A 20793-nucleotide genomic window follows, 5' to 3' on the forward strand; every position below is an offset into this window, starting at 1 on the left:
CTCCCTTGCCTTGATGAACCCAAAACTTGCTTATATATAAAACAGTAAAAGCCCTGTTGTGCTTAGGGCTCAGACTTTGAAAATTATTCCTCTGGGTTATGGTGCCACCAATAAAGTGTTGCTTCTAGATCTTTGTGTCCTGACCCTCATTTCCCCCTACAGTGTCCACCTGCATAACCCCATCATCTTCAGTAACTTGAGCCTCTCAGCTCCTTTTCACCTCTCAGGGCCTTGATCAGTGGTTCTCAGGCCCAGCTGCCCTTAGAGTCCCCTATTTAACTGGTCAGAGTTGGAGCCTGGCAAGATGATTTGTAAAACTCTCTAGTTGATCCTAAAGTGCCACCACGCCATGAACTATCAGCCTCATCAGAGCTTCTCAAACTTTAACATGAATATAAATCACCTACGGATCGTGTTAAAATAGACATTTTCACCCAGGAGGTCTGACAGGGGCCTGAGTGCCTGCATTTCCGGTGCTGCAGGTCTGAGGACCACACGTGGAGAGGCACTGTCGTAAATAAAACCAACTGTCTCCTCTAGGAATTAACAAAAGGCAAGGTGCAGGTTGGCCTCCTCTAATGTGATCCCCAAGGCCAGCTGGGTTTGTCCAGAAGCACATGACGAAACCCTCTCACGCTGGCTACCTGAGTGCCTTGACCCAAGGGGAATTACTTAGCCCTGAGTTGACCACAACCGTTTTGAGGGATGATGGATCCAGAGAAGGGGTGCCCCATCATGGCCACACTGGCCTAAAGGGCTAAAAACTTGGAGCTGGTGGGTTCCCTTCATGGTGTGGACAGCCAGCCCCAAGAAGCACAGCTTGACCATGTTGGGTGTTTTCCCTTTTTTTAGCAGGAGTTGGGGGTGGCAGGCGGGGATGGCTGAGCTGAGGTCCAGCCCTGGTGCCAGCCCAGCCCATTCCTCTTCTTGATATTCCCTCACTGTCTCTAAGGTTGACTGATGTCCTGTCCGTTGCCTCCTCTCTCATTTGCAGGTCAGACTAACAGAGCCAACAGAGGGGCAAGGACTCACCCTCGATGACTCAGGACCTGGAGGGACAGAGGCTTTGCAGAAAACTGAATGGACCTGGTGATTTGCAGCATTGCTTACTGCTAGACAACAAAGCTGCGGCCGAGTGATTCTCTGACCCCTGTCCTGCCCCAGCATGGCCTCTCAGGCAGGAGGGAGAAAAGAGGGAGGAGACCCCTTGCCAGCTCTCTGCAGCTACAAAATGTCCACCACCTGGTGCCTTGTGGCCCTGAATCTCAGCCCAGGTTGCACAGCAGAACCACCTGGGAGATTTAAATTCTCCATGCCCAGGTTTCATTCCAGACTATCTAGATAAGAATCCCTAGAGTGGAATCTGAGCATCAGGACTTTTTAAGTTTCTCCAGATAATTCCAGTGTGCCTCCAAGTTCGTGAAGATGTAGCAATCCCCAGGGACAGACAACTGGTAGAGAAAGGATGGTGATACGAGTCCCCAGTTCTACCTTTTCTCTGTCTCTCCAAATTACTTCCCCAGCATTTTGAAGAATAAAAGGGGAACTTCTGCTTGGACTTTAATGCTGGGGGGAGGGGATCATCACATGTTTTACCGTTTTCTCTGCAATCCCATGTAAGGCCATCATTATCACTCTGTTTTACAGTTGAAGAGACTGAGGCTCAGTGGCTAGCGCAAGGTCAAACAGTAAGAGGCAGGAACAGGAGTCAACTCCAGGGTCACTATTCTATGAGAGTATGAATTAGTCACACTTGTGGGTACAGAAAACATGGACCTAGGCCCATGTGTAATGCAAATTATAAGTTGGTACAAACAGAATAAAACTGACTGCAACTAAGCCGATATTTACATTTCACACAAATCTCCCAGGATCAGGAGGAACACTGTGTTTCTCTCTGCCTCTCTTCTCTATTTCCTGATTCCAGTACCACCTCTGTGGAGGAACCTTCCCAAACTTAATTACCTCTCCACTCACTTTCTATACCGGTAGTTCCCTGAACTGTCTAGCATCTGTCTTTAAAAATTCAAATTGCTTGTTTTGGACTCAGAACTATGGAAAGTCTCCAGTGAGGGGGTCTGAAGGCTCCGTTTTTAACATGCATCCAGGAGAATCAGTACATGTTTTGGAAATCAGTAGTGTCGCTCATTGCTGTTGAATAGTGGCGTCGGTGAGAGCTTAGCCCCTTGGGCTGCTGCCCTGACTTACTAAATCACACTCTGCTTTGTAACAAGCTGCCCAGGTGATTGGCAGACCTGCTGGAGTTTGAGGAGCTCTGCTCTGTGCCTCAGAGCAGTGATTTTCAAGGTGGCTTCAGGTCAGCAGAAGCAGCATCTGGGAGCTTGGAGAAATGAAACACTAGGCCAGGCGTGGTGGCACACACCTGTAATCCCAGCAACTTGAGAGGCTGAGGCAGGAGGATTTCCAGTTCAAGCCAGCCTCGGAAACTTAGTGAGACCCTAAGCAACTCAGTGATACCCTCTCTCCATATAAAATATAAAAAAGGACTGGGGATGTGACTCAGTGGTTAAGGGCCTCTGGGTTCAATCCCCAGAACAACAACAACAACAACAACAACAAAAAGAGATGCAAATGCTTGCTCCAACCTGGACCTACTGAATCGGAAGCAGGCGGGGTGGAGGCCAGGAATCAGTCCTCTGAGGGCTTGGATGCACACTCAAGTTGGAGAGCAGCTTCCCTGGATGGTGAGATGTGAAGCACTTGCTCCCTCGGAGCCTGTTTGATCCTAGGAATCCATTGCCCTATGCTGGATGCCAGGGTGATCAAAGGACAGCGGTGACCTGGAACAGCTTTGAAAGCAGCCAGTGCTCGAAAGGCTAAGTGGCCAGACTTGGTCCTCCCAGCCCCCTCGTTGGCAGCAGCTTTGCAGGGCTAAGATAATCCTATGCCTCGGACTGCGGCTCCATCCTGGGCCCTTCTCTTGATTTCATCTGTGTATTCTAAATCAGTTGTATGCCCTCCCCACAGCACAAGCATCCCTGTGAGTCTGGATTGTCTGGTAAAGAAGGGATCCATCAGAGTGGACTTACATCACTTATGGATATCACTCTAAGTCTCATTTCTTTCTCTTGCAGAGGATTTTCAAGGTCTCCCTTCATTGTGAGCTGAATCTGCTGCTTTGAACTGAGGTTGATTATTTCATGGAGTGCACCCAGTTCCTCCAGAGCCCTGTGGTGAGACACCAGGTGGCCTCAACTCCTCAGGATCACCAAGGATGCTGCTCTAGACTCCTCCTATACATCTCCTCAGGGACCCATTTGAGTTTCTTCCACTTCAACATAAAAAAAAAAAAATTTGAAATGCTTCCAGCCCATGTGACTTGCCCAAACCCTGGCCTGAGAAGTGGCAGACTAGCATGGTGGCTGAGTTCGACTTTGGTATCAGACACGCCTGGTGAGATAACTAGGTCCCTCCACCTTTCAGTGCCTCAGTTTTTTCATTCATTAAATGAAACCTATTTTATGGGTTTGTTATGCAGATTAAATAAATGAAAACCTCTTGGCAGAATCTCTAGGACATGGTACGTGCTCTATAAACGTTCACTCTAATTTTCTCTCTCTTGTCTGAGGCAATCTTTGGATAGTTTTTATATTGATCTTTTTCTTTTTTGATCTTGCATTGTTAACTTTCTTTGAAAGTCCCCTATTCAGTCTGAACTCCGGGGGTACTCAGAGAAGGTCTGGGGACCAGGCAGGGGGCTGGCCAAAGGCCAGGGCTGGCCTGGGGGTTCTTTTAAAAGAAAGCAGAGATGCTTGTCTAGATAAGGAGTCCGGATGGGCTTGCAAGAAGCTCAGGGGCAGTCACCGGGTACACTACACAGGAGGCCGCCGCCCAGGATCTGCTCAGTTCTCCCAGCCCTGGTGGGAAAGCTGGTCAAGCAGTGGTGTAGGGCCCTCATACAGTAAATGCTTAATACATGGCTATTTCTTTCGTTTCTTGTATTTCGACCCGGTTTGGTTTTAACGGCATGGGAGGAGGAGAGCGCTGTCTCGTTGGAGGGAGGGTGGGCGTTGTTGCTTGGCTTCCCAGGAACCGTACTGTATCGAGGAGTGACCACGGGAAGGGGGAACTAGGGTCTGATCTAGTGTCTGCGGAACTAGTGTCTGCGAAATGGAAGAGGAGTAGGGGCGAGACCTGTCTGCACAGGCTGCACTTAGTGGTGGAGGCCAGCAGAGGGCGCTGCACACCTCCGCAAGGAGCTGTGGCTGTGGGATGCCTGGCAAGCTGTGGGTGGAGAGACCAACTGTTTTGCTTAGCCTGGAGTTGGGTTTTCCCACTACCAGGGACTTCCAGTGCTAATAAGGGGACAGTCCCAGTCAAACTAAGCCCAGTAGTTACCCTGTTTGGAATAAGCAGTGCACACACATATGCACACATATATACACAACAAACACACCTGGCACAAAATGTACCTGCTTGTAATCACATACCTACACACCTACTCAGCACGCACTCATGCACATCACAACACATGCATAACATGCAGCATGGTTGCATATATTTACAAGTAGCACTTTGCACAGCACTTTTATAACACATGTGCAACACACACAATACATGCAATATGGTCAAAACAAATAACATTTGCACACATGTACCACATGCACATACAAAACACTACATCACAGTATATGCATATGCACACAGGCACAATACACGTGCTCATTACACCAAATGCATGACACACATAACATACACACATTTTACACCCATGTACAACACACAGTACGTGCACACCTATGCATGAAACACATACCACAAAATTCACCTACTTTGTACCACATACATATAATACATATATATGCTTCATGACACATGCATAATACACACAACAAACTTGCACAAATACATACTACTTCATGACGCATGCATAACACACACGATCTTGCACAAATACACAAGATCTTGCACAAATGTACACGTGCCATTCACACAATGCATTTACAACACAAGCAACCCATGCAATACACACACTTACCCAACACACACACAAGCATATCATACACATTCAACACGGTCACAACACAATGCACATGCATTCATAGACCATAGGCAAGACAAGCACCACATCAAAACACACACGGACACATAGGCACAATGCATGTACACATTACCGCAATGCACAACATTTCAATACATGCATGTGCTATGGACACAAACATATATCCACAACATGCATGTACACATGACAACACACCATACTGCTCTAATAAGCACACATCACATGACAAACACAACATACACACAGGCACCACACAATACACTATTTACATGTACTACACACAACATACATGCATATCTATTTACTATACACACAGCACAGTGTACACACCATACACAGTACATACACAACCCATACATACACAAACACACATATGCATAGTGTACATGCACACTCGTTTGGTAGCCAAAGACTCTTGTTAGAGGTAATGTTTCTTATTTGCAAAATAAGGATATTCTTCCTGCTGTAGTCAACGGGAAAAATGCATCCAAAAAACTCAAAACTGTTCCTTTATTCAGCAATCATTTCTTTACCACGTGCTGGGATATACAATACAAATTCAGTGCTAACCTTCTCTGGGGCTCACAGCATGGCAGGGGAAGCAGGCATTGAACAAATAAATACATCAATGACCACTTAGCTTCAGTTGTGCTAAAGTGCTATGAGTTCTAACTCCAGGGTGCAGAGGGAGCACAAAACTGGAATAGGGTGGGAGTCTCCTGAAAAGAGCTTTCTAAGCCAAGGCCTGTGGTCAGAGCAGCAGGGGTGCAAAGCCCAGGGTGAGGTGATGAGGCACCAGAGTGCAAAATTTAAGGAGGTGCTCACACACAGGTGCTGACCCCGCATTTGCATGGCCCTGAGCCTGAGTGACGGAGCAGCCAGGCTGAGAGGGACCAATCAGGGATCAGAGAAGCATATGCACTGCTCCCAGCGGCTGCTATACACATATCCTCTTGCTTCAAGGGGTAGAGGATATGTCTGCTTTCCAGGAAACCCTCTGAGCTCTGGGAAGAGCCATGACTTCTAGGGAAGGGCCTTTGATCACCCAAACTAACCAGCTGCATCGCTCCTGGAGGCTGGTAAGCAAAGCGCCTCCCCCTTCCCCCTGGCCAGCCATGGTAAGGGAGGGCCAGGGTGTAAAGGATGAGCCTACCATCTCCCTGGGCACACTTCCCAGCTTACCTCCTGAGGTTGGGGCACCCTGCCAGCCCAAGCTGCAGTCAGCACCGTATTCTAGCTCCTGGGCACTGGAAGTAGTCCCTTGGTCTAGCACATTAGGAGGGTGGCATAGAGTGGTGGTTTAGGCAGTCTGGAGCTTAAATGCCGGAATTCAAATTCCTGCTTTGGCATGTACTAGCTGTGACTGTGGGCAAGTCGCTTGGTCTCTCCATGCCTTATTTTCATTCCTATAAAAAGAGCAGGATGCTAATACTAGCACCCATCCTCCAGAGTGGTACAGACTTTACAGGACTTTATGGGTTAGTATGTGGAAAGCTCTTAAATGAAAACCAGGCACAGGGCAAGAGCCACATCGATGTTAAAAGCAAACACTAACAATAAGCCTGATACAAAAATGTACTGGAGCATTGGAACTGGAAGGTGCATGGAGAACATCTGCTCCAACCTGCTTTGTGTGTTACACAGAAAATGCTGTGTGACCTGATGATCTAGAGACAGGACAAGAGCTCAGGGCAGGGAAGAGAACAAACAAGCAAGAACTCCTCACTTTCTGTTCTCAGGACAGTGGCTCTCACCCGGAGGCCTTGTTACATACAAATCACTGGACCCCACCCAGGGGGTCTGAGATGGGGTCTGAGAATGAGCATTTCTAACAAGTGGGGGGGACCATACCTTGAGAAGCCCTGCCCTAAAACAGAGGAGGCTGAGCACTCCAAGCATGCCTCCCCCACTCTGCCGCCACCTGATCCCGCCACACTAGGGAAGGGAAAGCGAGGGCCTTACTTACAGCGGGTGCCGCACCTCAGGCAGGGCCCTGTGAAGCGGGAGGCGGGCACTGAGCGCCTCGTTGAGGCCACGCGAATCCAGGCTGAGTGGGGTCAGCTCCTTTTCTTCTGATACCTCCCCGTCCTCCTCCTCGGCCCCCCAGTCCCTCTCTGGAGCTTCCTCATCCTGCCTCTTGCTCAGATGCTTGATGAGCCGGTAGCTGCCACCTCTCCTGCCCTGGCTCTGATTCCTTCTGGCCCTGGGTGAGGCCACAGCCACTAGCAGCTGATCTTCCCGCAGCGAGATAAAGGGCGGCAGGCCCTCCAGGAGGCCGTACTCCTCGCCCTCATCCTCAGCCTCCAGGACCCATTCCTGAGATTCCCCAAAGTCCAGGCGGTACCCGCTTTCAGGGGTGTGCTTGTTGGCCTGGGCTGTGACAGCCTGGTGCCCGGTGTGCAGGGGAGGATGCAACATGGCCACCATCATGAGGACGCATCCCAGCATCAGGAAGAGCAGGAGGAACTGAAGTCTGCACGGTCCATGCCTGTACCGCTTCTTTAGGAGCATGTTGCTGCAACTTGCCAGACGCAACAGGTCATGTTCAAGTTTGCTTTCTCATCCGGCTCCAGGTTCCTTCAAGCTTGCAGCAGGACCTGGTTGCTCATTCCACCTGGAAGTTTCTTTTGCCGGTCACTTAACCTGCTCCTTTTTCCCCATCTGACATTTGCCAACAGCATGTGTAAAACCTGCTTCCACTTATAATTGGAAAGTCCACAGGACCCCAGTTCCACCCCAGGTCCTCTGAGTGGCTTTCTTTAATAGCTTTCCGAGAGCCCATTCACAAGGACTTTAAATTGAATTGCTTGCTCCCCTTTACCCAGTTTTTCTCCATGGGGGAAAAAAAATGAGTCCATTCTGCTCAGGTGTTTAGTCCCATGTGTTTCTTTCCCCCTTTGCATGAATGGCCAGGCTGCTGTGAGATGTCTGGGGTGAGCTGGTGGGTTCTCAGCGAAGCAGAGCTGACAGCCGTCCCTCTTTGGACGCTTCAAGTCAGGTCAGATCAACAGATGTAAAGCCGGCAGGCAGTGCCTGATTTCCTTTCACACATAGCTCTGCTCAGCGGAGAGCCCTCTGCCAGACACAGCCTAGAGCCAAGCGAGCGTCTCGCTCCTGGTCCTAATGCCCTCAATGTTCCCAGGCTTTGCACACCCCGAAGGCGTCACTGCTAGAACCAAATCAAAACAGGAATGTCCCAGGAGTTCAGATTTGAATCTCGTTCATAGGAAGCATTCTTTCCCCACCCAAAGGAGCAGGAAAGAGTATTCCCTCCTGATGCAGAAAGTCTGCCCTGGTGCCGTCGATGGGAGGAGCTGGCTGGATATTGGCGCCCTCAGCCTCCCACAGGTGATCCACCAGGCTAGACTGGACTCTCCTTTCCTTGTCGGGGACCACTGCCCCTGCCCTTCTGAAAACGAGAGGAGGGCAGCATGTAAGCCCCTCTCGCTCCAACAAGAACACAGCAACTGGGGAGGGGCACCCTGGAGCAGGTGGGGCATGGCACCCTCCATTCAACCCACCCCCAGCACCTACTATGTGCCAAACTGTTCTGGGACTTGGGAAGACAGCCACGATTAACGCGATTAAAACCGTGGGTACCTCATGGAGCTTACATGCTAATGATGGAGACAGACAGATGATTAATTAAAACATACAGTGAGTCAGATGGTGACAAAGGCTAAGGAGAGAAAATGAAGCAGAGATGGGGGTGGGGTAGCTCAGAGCGGGCTTGAAAACGACCTTGAACGGTAAGGGAAGGATTCACGGGAGACTGAGCCTGTGTGCGGGGGAGGGGGTTACACAGCTATCTGGGGACTAGCGTGTTGGGCACAGAATAACAAATGTGAAGGTTCTGAGGGGAGAGTGTGCCCGGCATGAGGAACAGCCAAGGGCTGGAAGAGCAGGCAGGGCGGAGCATGTTGGGAGATGGGGTGAGAGAGGTGAGGGCGGGGAGTCTTGCAGGACTTCCCGAGCACCGAAGGCATCTTGGCTTCCCCTCCGAGTGAAATGGGAGCCCTTGCAGAATTGGAGCAGAGGAGAGACTCAATCTGACTTGGGCTTTCACTGGATGGCTCTGTCTGGTGGGTTGAGAATTGGCCAGTGGGGGAGCAAAGGACAGAAGCAGGGAGACCAACTGCTCCCAAGCTCTGTCAAGACATTATTGGCTCTGACCAAAGTGGCAGCAGCAGAGGTGATGAGAAGTAGGCAGCTTGCAGGTATATTTTAAGCAAGAACCTATAGGATTTGCTGATGAATTGATGCCTGGCGTGAGAGAAAGAGGAGGCAAGGGAAGGTCCAAGCTTGAGGTCAGAGGAGTTGGAAGAATAGACTTGCCATCAATCAAGATGGAGGAGCAGCTGGAAGGGGTGAAACCAGAGGTTCTGTAGGAACACTTGACAGAGGAGATGTCTTATAGACAGCCAAGAGGAATAAAGGGCAGGCTGGGGGTTATGTGGCAGCTGACGTTTGGGGACAGGTCTGATCTGCTCTGGCTTCAGCAGCACACAGGCGGTACTTGAAGTTCTGAGGCCTGAGTTCACTGAGGGCCTGATAAGACGGGAGACAGAAGGGAATCCAGCATACTCGGGGTTCTCAGGCTTCTGACTCCAGCAGGAAGCGTAGCTGACCGTCACTATGAGCTGTATTTCTTCTGATGATTGTGGGAGCGAAGCAGGTAAAACTGCCACTGAGGAATTCTTAACTTGCTCATTGTTTTCTATTTCAATTTTTTTTATAATTTTATTTTTACAGACTGCATTTTGATTCGTTGTCCACCAATGGGGTACTACTTTTCATTTCTATGGTTGTACAGGATGTAGAGTCACACCATTCGCATAATCATACATGTACATAGGGTAATGATGTTTGTCTCATTCCACTCTCTTTCCTTCTCCTGCCCCCTGCCTGCCCTCCTCATTTCCCTCTACACAATCCAAAATTATTCTTCTCTTACTGCTCCCTGCCCCTCCTCCCTGGTTATGTATCATCAACTACTTATCAGAGAAAATTTTCGGTCTTTGGCTTTTGGGATTGGCTTATTTCACTTAGCATATTTTCCAATTCCATCCATTTACCTGCAAATGCCATAATTTTGTTCTTCTTTATGACTGAGTAATATTCCACTACATATATATACCACAGGTTCTTTATCCCCCTCAGCTTTCTGTTTTGATTTTCACAGTAGAATGTGAGCTCAAAAATGTCTTGAAAAAAACACAGTTTTTCCTTTTGACTCTGTTGCTTCTTCCAGTGTATGTGTAGCATGCTCAAGTATACATATGTGCAGCTACGCACCCATGTACGCATGTATGTTTTCCCTACAGTCACTCATAAAGTCAGAGGTGAACTCATGGGTTGTATGTTATTCTCTCAATAGCCCATCACAGTGCCCAGTGCACAGCACTTAGGGATTCATGGTCAGATCCTATCTTTTAAATCCCAAATCAGAGTACTTTGGAACAGGGGACGGAGGTTGTGTGACTTTCAATTTCAAGAGGCAGGCACCCTGGAACAGTTCAGAATTTCTGGGACATTTTGAGGTTAATGAGATGATAACTAAAGAGAATTCAAGGTTAGGTGTCATATCCGCAGCCCAGTTGTGCCGGGGCTATGGGGTAGGTTGCAGACAGGCAAAAGGAAGTGCCTGGAAATGGCAAGAGAAACGTATGACTTTCTGGGGGGAAGCTCACAAGAGATCAGTGACAGCTCCAAGGAGAATTCGAGGGCAGTGGGCTGAACAGATAGCCCCTCCATCCCTTGAGGTACTTCGCCAAGCAATGCCTGTTCTCCCTCACGGCATTTTGCCCAGTGGTGAGCAGCTGGATGAGACTGATGGGTATTCTTTCCATAGTGCCCTCAGTTCTGCATTGTCCCCTCAGAGCGGGGTTTATATGTCGGGCTGCAGAAGCAGCGACATCAGCATTGACTCGCTCAGTTTGCTTACGTGGCCAGCACCCCAAGGAGTGACTGTCCTGGTGTACATGCAAGAAAGTAGCTTTCCACAGATAATGCTAACCTGCCCTAGTTCCCAGGGTGCATAACAGGAAGACAGTGTCCTTCAAGATAATATGCATCTGGATTTCTGGCCCAGGCTTGCTCTCCTTGTTCCTTTAACTTGGCTAGGTTTTGGGGAACCATTCAGGAATATGATATTTTACAGTCGCCCCCACCCCCTTTTTTTTTTTTTTTTTTAGAAATGACAAAGAGGCTTTCAGAAGTTTCAGGGGACATTGTCACCATCCTCAGGGACAGAACCTTCATCCACTCTTCTCTAGTGGTACTGGCTTCAAACTCATCAGAATATCCCACTCCAGGACCTTCACCCTGTCCATATGGCAACTTGGTCTCTCTTTCCCCAGAAATCCACCCACATGGCTCGTTTCTTCACTTTTATGTTTACTACAATGTCCTCTGATCACCCCTTCCTCTTCTATGTTAAAAACCCCTCCATCTACATGTGGAATTCTCTATCCATGTCCCCTGTTTTGGGGGAGAATTCGTGGCTCTTCTCAACATCTGGCAAGTTGAAATACTCAAGGATCAATCATCAGATTTTTTCATTCCGCCAGCATACAATGCAAGCTCTGCAGGCGCAGGGATTCTGTCTGTCCACGGCCATTTCCCCAGAGCTCAACCTGTGTCTGGCATAACCACTCAATCAGTATTTGTTGAATGAATATAAAGACAACTGAATGCTGTTGCGTCAGATGAAATCTGGGTGTTTTCTGAGACTCTGGGATTTAGACCAACTCTACAAAGTTTCCACGCAGCCCCTAATCATGGGATGACATTTTAAAGGTACCCTGAAGCAAATAAAATGCCCAGGTACTCCTAAATGGACAGTCACCTAAAAAATGTTTGAACTGCTCCATGCCTGCTGGAGTGGCTCAGGGTTGGAATAGGCTGCCTTGGCATGATTGCCAGAGGGCCTCACCTGCTGCCCTGGGCTGGAGACCCATCAGACTCCTGGAGAAGTTCACTCTAATGGGCCCCTGAGGGACCCACCAAGGCTTCATTACACAGTGTTAAGGGAAGAAGTCCCCTGGCATAGGATTCAGACTCCCCCAAGTCTGCAGGCTTCTCAGAGTCACCTTGGACTGGAGGAGGCAGATGACTTTCCTAATTGCAAGCCCCAGGGCACCCCACCACCACCACGTATGCTCTGCTCCCTCCCAACTCCTGGCTCTCCAGGGACTTCTCTTGGCCCCATCCTCCCTCTGCCACCCGGATGTCAGCAAAGCATCCTCCGTCTGCAACACTATCGCTTAGCTTCTCTCCTCCTCTAGCTGGAATTCTCTTCTCTTTGTCCTCCCAGAAACAAAACCAAGCAAACCATGGATCGCCAAGACACAGCACAAGTCGTTTTCGTCTCCACCTTAATCCTCCTGCCCTCAGAAATGGGACAACCCTGAGAGAATTCCCTGCTGTTTCCCTCAGGGTCTTCACTACCTGGGCTCTGCGGAAAAGCAGGATCTAGGTGCAGAACTGGGAAAGGGATGCACCCCTTTCCCTCCATTGCCAGGCGTGTGAGGCTCAGAGCCTGCCCTCCCCTGCTCCCTGTCTCACCTTTGTTCCTATGAGGAGATGAGTTGTCTTTCCCACCCTAGGACCCGTGATTAAGACCTTCAGAGGAAATGGGTCCTTGTAGATTAAAGGAAGGGATTCAAGCTCAAGTTCTTCTCTCTAGTCCTCAGCTCATGTTCTGCTTGGACGTGAGAGGGAAGAAAGGGAGTGTTTTGGGTGTATAAACTTCAGGCTGCAAACTCAGATGGTCAAGACCAGATGGATATTTTTTGGCTTTTCTATCAGTGAGCTTGTGAACCCATCTTTTTGCCAGTGGTGGAACCAATCTCAGAAGGTTCAGGGTTTCTCTCTCCACTTCTCCCCAGGACAGGGTCCCAGGCACTGGGATGCAGCATCAAGGATGCCTTCAGCACTGTCATCTATCTGTGTCTGAATCCTCTGGAAGGGTCCTGCTCGTGTCTGGCCCCCAGACACTTCTCTGCAGAGGTTCTGCAACATCGACCTGCTTCCTCAAACACAAGGTATTCTTCTCAGCTCACGGGCTTTCTATGACATACTCCTGCCACTCTTCTTGGGGGCACAGAGAACTCTGTGACCCACCAGAATCAAAGGCCTCTTTGCTTTCCCTTCAACCATTCCTCTCCTGGCTTAGGGGATTTAAAAACTATATTTAACTTTTGTTCTTTTAATTCTCAAAGAGATTCTGGCAGCTCTATATCCCCTTAGCCTAACTCTGAGTCACCTGCAGCCGCAGGTGGACTGTTACCTTGCTCATAGATGACTTACCATCGCAGGTGGCTGCAACTCTCTACCTGAGGGCTTCTTAGCTCCCAGCATGCTGAGTCACCTTTCCTGCAGAGCAGGACAGAAGTGCTAGGGGTTTAACTCCAGGGGCAATTTCAGTCATTAAGAAAAGGAAATTTGTGATAAATATCTCAGCAGATAATACTTAATAGGCTTGGTTGAAAGAATTTTGAAGATATGATCTACAAAATTCTTTAAAGAGTTCTTCATAGGACTGAACCCTATTGTCCACAAGGTAACCATAATAATATGCCTTTCAATACATCCCTCATTCACCATCTTTCTCCTCTGCCTTACTCTTACCCCCTCACTTTTGTTTCTTGGGTTCTCTTCCCAAATAAACTATCTGCATCCAGTTGTCAGATGGGGAAAGGGATAGGGCATAGGGGAAAAAATTATGAGAACAAAACGTATCATCACCTGGAAAATATCCCACAATTTGGGTTCCAGGTGTCTTTGAAGGTCTGAGAGGTCTAGGAGAATCATGCATCTCTGCCCTTCATTTTCTCTCTAATTCTCAGAATAAAAGTCCACTACTGGTGAATAAATGCAGAAGGCAGAAGGGGTGCACTGTCCTTTGTACTAAAACTTGAAGATGTACAATTTGTGTGTGTCCATCCACGTGCCCATTGGTGGCACATATTTGAAACAGATCACAAATAATTACGCTGACTACCAGTAGAGCTGAAGGGATTGGAGATGCTGCTGGATTTTTGAGACTGTACCTGGGAAGAAAGTAACACAGGGTCAGAGTAGATTCTGAGTCATGTTTGTTACCAATATATTAGCTTTGCAGTAACCAAAATTATTCTTCTGGAAACACACTGTGAAGTCCTGCTGGCTATGTTTATTATTGGGTTGTCTCCACTCATGGTGCAAACAATATTCACTATCCACCATGCACAGGTATGGTGCTTGACCTGGGAAGCAAAAAGAAAACCAAGATGGGACCAGCGTGGTCCTCAAGTATTTACAGCCATGTAGTATGCTGAGAGCAATCTTGGAGATGTGTACAAACCAATACTTGGAAAATTTTAAAATTAAAATGTAAAGATCTGACATTTCTCTAAGCCTGGAGATGAACCACAGAAGTCATTTACCTTTCCACTCCTACCTAGGCTGTAAGATCTTAGAAAGCTATGAAGGATCTTGTGTCCTTGGCATCTGCTGTTGTTGAGACTTCAAAAGGGTTCTTTGGTAATGTGTTAATAATGAATTAAAGCCAAATTGATTCCCACTTTGAGGCTGCCACTATCAAAGCTTTATACTCAGTTCTCTTAGACATAGATTAGGGTTGAAAAGGAATTTACAGTGACTTTACGGAAGGAGGATAATCCTACCATGGTTGAGGAAGTCTGGTTTACAAGGATCTCCCACTGGGGCTGTGATCCATGAAGGTAGGTCTAGCAGGAAGAATTTTGTTTTCCCCAGCTCTTTTTTAACCCTAGTGTTCTGATCATTTAGAAAGTTCTCCTTATCAATTGTATGGTAGCTTTTTGTAATGCAGGTTCAGGAAAAAGAGTAAAGAGAGACTGAACTAAAGAGGCATGGGGAGGCAGGTGAATTATTGTGTTTGGGTCAGTTCTCAGGTTCTAGTTTGTTTTGGGGGAAATTTGAGTGATGAGTAAAGCAGAGAATAAAGGGGAGGCAGAGGAGAAAGAAGAAACGGAAAAGGAGAAGCCCCAGTAAGAGGGGCTAGGTTAGTCTACATTATAGAGAGATAAGAAGAAGAAGAAGGAGGAAGGAAGAAGGAGAAAAGAAAAAAAATGCCTTATGGATTGGGCATGAAAGAAAGATTTCAAATTTGGAGGGTGAGATACTCTGAAGTAACTGTAGGGATAATAGTTTAAGAGAGGAAGAAATTTTAAGAGATGTCACTGTTTTCCACCCACAGACTGCAGAACACACATTTTTCTCAAGTACACATGGAACATTCTCCAGGATAGACCATATGCCAAACCTTACAATAAGCCTCAATAGATTTAAAAGTAGTGAATCTATTTCATGTTCTCTGACCAAAATGGAATAAAATAGAAGTTAATGACAGGAAGAATTTGAGAAATTCATATACATATGGATAATTGTGTGTGTGTGTGTGTGTGTGTGTGTGTATGTGTGTTGTGTTATGGTTATGGAATGTCCCCCAAAAAGCCCATGTTTTGATAGATTGGTCCCTGGTGCAGCAAGGTTGAGATGTGGGGCTTTCAGGCAATGATTGGATCATGAGGGTTCTGACTACATCGGAGGACTCTTCAAATGGATTAATCCATTGATACCCAAATGGACTATTGGGAGATGGAACCTAGTTAGAGTAAGTAGGTCACTGGGAGTGTGCTCTGGAAGGGTTTATCTTGTCCCTGGCCCCTTCTTCTCTCTCTTTCTGCTTCCCAGCTGCCATGACCTGAGTAGCTTTCCTCTACCACACCCTTCCGCCATGATGTTTCTGCCTTGAAGCCAGCCAACCATGAACTGAATCTTCTGAAACCATGAGCCAAAATAAATCTTTACCTCCTCTAAGTTGTTCTTGTCAGGTATTTTGGTCACAGCGATGAAAAGCTGACTAACACAGTTGGAATTGAGCAGCATACACCTAAAAAACAAATGACTCAAAGAAGAAATCCTATTGGAACTTAGAAAATACTTTGAAATAAATGAAAACAAAGACACAACATGCCAAAACTTATGGGTAATTAGAGGAAAATTTATAGCTATAAATGCCTATAGTTTTAAAAAAAGAAGATAGAGAAATATCCTCTCTCTTCTTTATTTATTTCTCATTAAAAAATTTTTTTTTGAAAAAAAAAAAAAAAGAAGGATTTTTAATCAATGACCTAACTTACTACTTCAAGACAGGGAACAGGGGGAAATAAAAACTAAAGCTAAGGCAAATAAACAGAAAAAATACTTATAGGTAAGTATTTATAAAGCAGTTTCACGTTATTTAATGACTGCATAATATTTCTTTGAATGGATTAATTAGCCAATGATTAATTTACCAGTCTTCTACTGATACACATTTTGGTTGTTGCCAATTTTATGTTTGTATATTAATATTTTCTTAAATATCCTTATATACACAAAATTGCACATGTATGTGCATATATTTGTGAATAATTTCTGAAAGTAGCATTTCTGGGTCAAATAAGATGCACATTAGAAAATTTAGAGCTGCTGCAAATGGTGCTCCAAAGAGGTTGTATTAATTTACACTTGTACTAATAAAATATGAGCATGCCTGTTTCCCCATAATCTTACCAGTAGAGAGTGTTATTAACCTTTTTGATCTCTGCCTGTCTGGTAAGTGAAAAATGAAATCTCAGCAACAAAAACTTTCAGATACCCAGTAATAAATCTCACCAAGTTTATGGGGAACACTATACATTTTATTGAAGGAATAAAAGTAAACTTGGAGAGAATTAGCATTGTCCTGAATAGAAAGACTCAATATCCCAAAGATGTCAATTCTCCTCAAGTTCATCTAGTCATTCACTGTTGTTATATTTAAAATCCTAATTCAGCTCTCCATGAATCTTGGCAAGCTATCCTGCAATTCTTACAGAAAGGTAAATGGCCAAGTATGGAGATGAGAGTTATGAAGGAAAAGTAGGGAAATCCCTTTTACCAGATACCTAGTGTGTTAGCTGCCTCTACAATGAATTCCTGAGATAATGAACTTATGGTTTATTTTGGCTCTTGGTTTAGAAGTCTCAGTCTATGATCAATTGCACAGCTGCTTCAGGGCCTATAGTGAAGTAGCCTATCATGGCAGGAAACAAGTGGTAGAAAAATCCATCCATCCACAAGAACATCCATCTTGTTCACCTGGGCATGAACAAAAGAAAGAGGAAAGGGCTGGGGACTTGTTGTTCCCTTCAAGGGCACACCCTCAGTGACTCAAGACGTTCCACCAGGTCTAACCTTTTAAAGTTTCCACTGCCTCCCAAAGTGCCAAGTTGGGAATCAAGTCTTCGATATTTGGGTCATTTGGGGACATTTAAGATCTGAACTATAGCATCACCTGGATTCATAAAACTGTGAAACTGTTGTATTGGCACATGCGTGAGAAACAAATTGATGGAAAAGAATAAAGGATCTAGGTACAGACTGATTTTAAAAGTTAAAAGTCTGATAATACCAAATTGAAGACGTAAGGGAAAGGGATTGTTCACTTGCCCAGTTGGTTGGAGTGCAAAATGGTGCCCTTGGTGACCCTTTTGGCAGGGTGCAGCAATGTGGAAGATGCATATGCTCTACAACCCAGCCTTTCCGCTTCCAGGAAAACTTTCCTACACGTTCCCAAGCAGACCGTACAAAGATGTTAACCAAAGCACTTTCACGGCAAAAAATGGGAAATAACCTAACAGTCCACATGACATCGTGTAACATATTCTATACAACTAGAATGAATGAAATTAACCTACATGAATACAAATAAATTTTTAAAACATAATATTTTAAAATAATCAAAATGTTACTCCATATTAAGAGTATGTGGTAATACATAAAAACAAACTCCCTCAGGAAATTATCATTTCTGTTAATGGAGGAAAAGAAGGGATTAGAACGAGGACAGTGGCTTTAACTATATCTGCAAGTTCAAAATATTAAAACAAAAGATTAATGCAAATATGAAAAAAAATCAACTTTTAAAAATTTGGAATGTAAATGCATGGGTGTCTATTATTTTCAGTAATTTTGAGATATTTCATAATTTAAAGAGATTTTATTTAATTATTGAGGTTTTCCACAGGACCCCAGCATTTATTCAGGGTATATTTAGTATTATCTGAGAAGAGTCTGCTATGGTTTGAATGTTTATCTCCTCCAAACCTCATGTTTAAATTTAAGTGCTATTGTGATTGTACTGGGAGGTGGAACCTTTAAGAGGTGTTTAGACCATAAAGATTCTGCCTCATGAATGGGCTAAGGCCATTACTGTGGGGGTGGGTTTGTATTGATGGAGTGGGGTCATTATGTGGGAATAGGCTTCCCCTATTTCTCTGTTCTTCCCTAATGTGATGTCATATGCCATGTTTTTTAAAATTAATATCTATATTTCATATAGATATTGAGAGATGGTCAGTAAGTGAATAGTTTTCCAAGAGATCACTTTGTCATGTTTTGACATAGCAGGAAGGCCCTGCCAGATACCAGAACCTTGACCTTGGACTTCCCAGCTTCCAGAACTGTAAGCTAATAAATTTATGTTCATTATAAATTACTCAGTCTGTGTTATTCTGTTATAGCACCAAAAAAACTGACTAATACAGGAGTTCAGAGAAGTCTGTTGAGAAAGGGAAGCCTATTTTTTTTTTTATACTTTACTATCCAGTAGAAATAAGAGCTATGAAAAATTTTAAATGTGATATTTGGACTATTTTTTTTTTCTTCTTCTTCATGTTATTATTCTATTTTAAGAGTGCCAACTCTTGCCTGGCATGGTAAAGTGTGCCTGCAATCCCAGTGACTCTGGAGGCTGAGGCAAGAAGATTGCAAGTTCAAGGCCAGCCTCAGGGAGACATTGTCTCAAAATAAAATTTAAAGAGGATGGGGATGAATTTAGTTCAATGGTAACAGTGTCAAAATGGCTTCCAACTCTCCCTGGGTCCCTCCTGGGTCAAATCCCCAGTGTCTGTCTGTCTGTCTGTCTGTCTGTCTGTCTGTCTCTCTCACATACACACACACACACACACACACACACACACACACACACAGTGCCAAGACTTAAAACCAAAAGTGTCTGTGTTTACAGAGGGTAAACATGGGAGGAAAAACTTGGAAAACAGGAAACCCCATAGCCATTTCTTCTTACTTCCAGGGAAGAAATTTCCTTAAAAGTACATAAACCCTAAAATACTTGAACTCATAAAAGCAGAGAATAGATGGATGGTTGCTAGGACTGAGGGTCAGGAAAATGGGGAGGAGATGTTGGTCAAAGGGAGCAAACTTTCTGTTATAAGATGAATAAGTTCTAATGTATAGCATTGTGGCTATGGTTAATAATACTGCCTTGTTTACTTGAAATCGTATGACAGAACATATTTCAAGAGTCCTTACTCTACCACCACACACTGTGGGTGGTAATGCTTGTGTTAATTTGGGGTGCTTATTACACAATGCAGAAGTACTTCAAATCATACACTGCAACCCTGAATATATACACATTCATTTGTAAATTAATTTTTTAAAATGTTTTTCGTAAAAGTATTAATGCACTGAATGTCTAAGACCTGAAAGAAGAAAGTCAGAGAGAGTTGGAAGCCATTTTGACACTGTATCTAGGCAACTAGGTCCCTAATCCAACTTCGCCTCTGGAACTTCCCAAGAGCAACAAGCACCTGTATTCCAATAAGACTCCAGGCACACACTGGAATGGCCTATCTCCCGAAGCCATGCTGACTTATTTTACATTTTCCTTTCTGAATTTTATTTTGGATAGTTTCTATTGTGGTCTTCATTTCAACTCATCTTTTCTTCTGTAACATATAATCTGATATTAATTCTATCCAGTGTAGTTTTCATCTCGGTCTTTCTTATTTTTTCTCTAGAAATCCCATTTGAATTTTTTAAAAAAATATATCCCATGTTTTTACTTAACAGTCTTTTCCCATTTTTCCAAACATATGGAATGGGGTTATAAAAATAATTTCTATGTCTTTGTTTACCAATTCTATTCTTTATGTCATATTGGTCTCTATGAATTCTTCTCTTTGTTATATGTCACATTTTTCTTGCTTCTTTGTATGTCTGATGATTTTTAAATTGATGCCAGGCATTGTAAATTTTACCTTGTTGAGTATTAGAGATTTTTGTTTTCCTATCAAGATTGTTGAGATTTGTTCTAGAATATAGTTAACTTACTTGGATACAGCTGGATTTTTTTTTTTTTTTTTTTTTTTTTTTTTTTAGCAGTCTTAATGTAAGCCAGTTTTTTCCTTTGCTACTGAGACAAGACCTTTCTGAATAGTTTGCTGCCCTGTGAATTACAGGGTTTCTCACTCTGGCTGTGGAAACACTCTGTGTATGCTGGGGATTGTTCCCTCTGCTTCTTTCAAATGAGTCTTTTCCCAGTGTATACAATGGGCTGTTTCCTTACATGCATATCTGATCATAATTCACATGAAAACTCTGCAAATCTCTGTAACTCTCTCTGTGTACAGCCCTCTGTTCTCCAGTACTCTGCCCTGCAAATGCTAACCACCTAGGCCTCCCTAGACTTCCAAATCCGTCTCCTTAACTCAGGGGACCACGAGGTTCCACCTGGGTCCCTCCCTCCTTCCTGCACTGCAGCCTGGTTACTCTCTTTAGCAATACACAGAGGAAATCATAGGACTCACTTCATCTGTTTCCCCTCTCCTCCTGCTTCTTGCTGGTAAATGCCTGAAAACCATTACATTCTATTCCTTCCCAGTTTTTTAGTTGCCCCTGAATGACTTGAAGAG

The 20793-nt window shown here is 45.1% G+C and overlaps 2 protein-coding genes and 1 long non-coding RNA gene across 8 annotated transcripts in view; 1 reads left to right on the forward strand and 2 right to left on the reverse strand.

Moving 5' to 3' along the window:
- The window catches only part of GALNT15 (polypeptide N-acetylgalactosaminyltransferase 15), a 41201-nt gene extending 32508 nt beyond the window's left edge, over positions 1 to 8693 (reverse strand). Inside the window, exon 1 of one of the 3 annotated variants that reach the window (XM_079116459.1) lies at positions 6990 to 8693. In XM_079116459.1, coding sequence (XP_078972585.1) covers positions 6990 to 7534 — 545 coding nt within the window. In that variant the 5' untranslated portion in view covers positions 7535 to 8693. Of the gene's footprint in view, positions 1 to 6205; positions 6349 to 6989 lie in introns of those variants that run through there. The other 2 variants (XM_079116460.1, XM_079116462.1) reach the window with 2 other exon arrangements.
- The window catches only part of LOC306647292, a 76723-nt gene continuing 55938 nt past the window's right edge, over positions 9 to 20793 (forward strand). For all 3 annotated transcript variants that reach the window (XR_013760076.1, XR_013760077.1, XR_013760078.1), the window contains exon 1: positions 9 to 6102. This is a non-coding gene — a long non-coding RNA (uncharacterized lncRNA). The remainder of the gene's footprint in view (positions 6103 to 20793) is intronic.
- Positions 10291 to 20793, reverse strand: part of LOC306647287 (uncharacterized protein) — a 120345-nt gene continuing 109842 nt past the window's right edge. The window contains exons 4-6 of one of the 2 annotated variants that reach the window (XR_013760067.1): positions 15860 to 15941; positions 13334 to 14271; positions 10291 to 12725 (exon numbers count right to left, since the gene is read on the reverse strand). Coding sequence is in view for 1 of the 2 variants with exons in the window: in XM_079116518.1 (XP_078972644.1) it covers positions 14125 to 14271; positions 15860 to 15941 (229 nt within the window). In the remaining variant the exon portion in view is untranslated. The remainder of the gene's footprint in view (positions 12726 to 13333; positions 14272 to 15859; positions 15942 to 20793) is intronic. The other variant, XM_079116518.1, reaches the window with a different exon arrangement.

Source organism: Sciurus vulgaris (assembly GCF_902686455.1).
Source record: "Sciurus vulgaris genome assembly, chromosome: 16".
Classification (NCBI taxonomy): domain Eukaryota; kingdom Metazoa; phylum Chordata; class Mammalia; order Rodentia; family Sciuridae; genus Sciurus; species Sciurus vulgaris.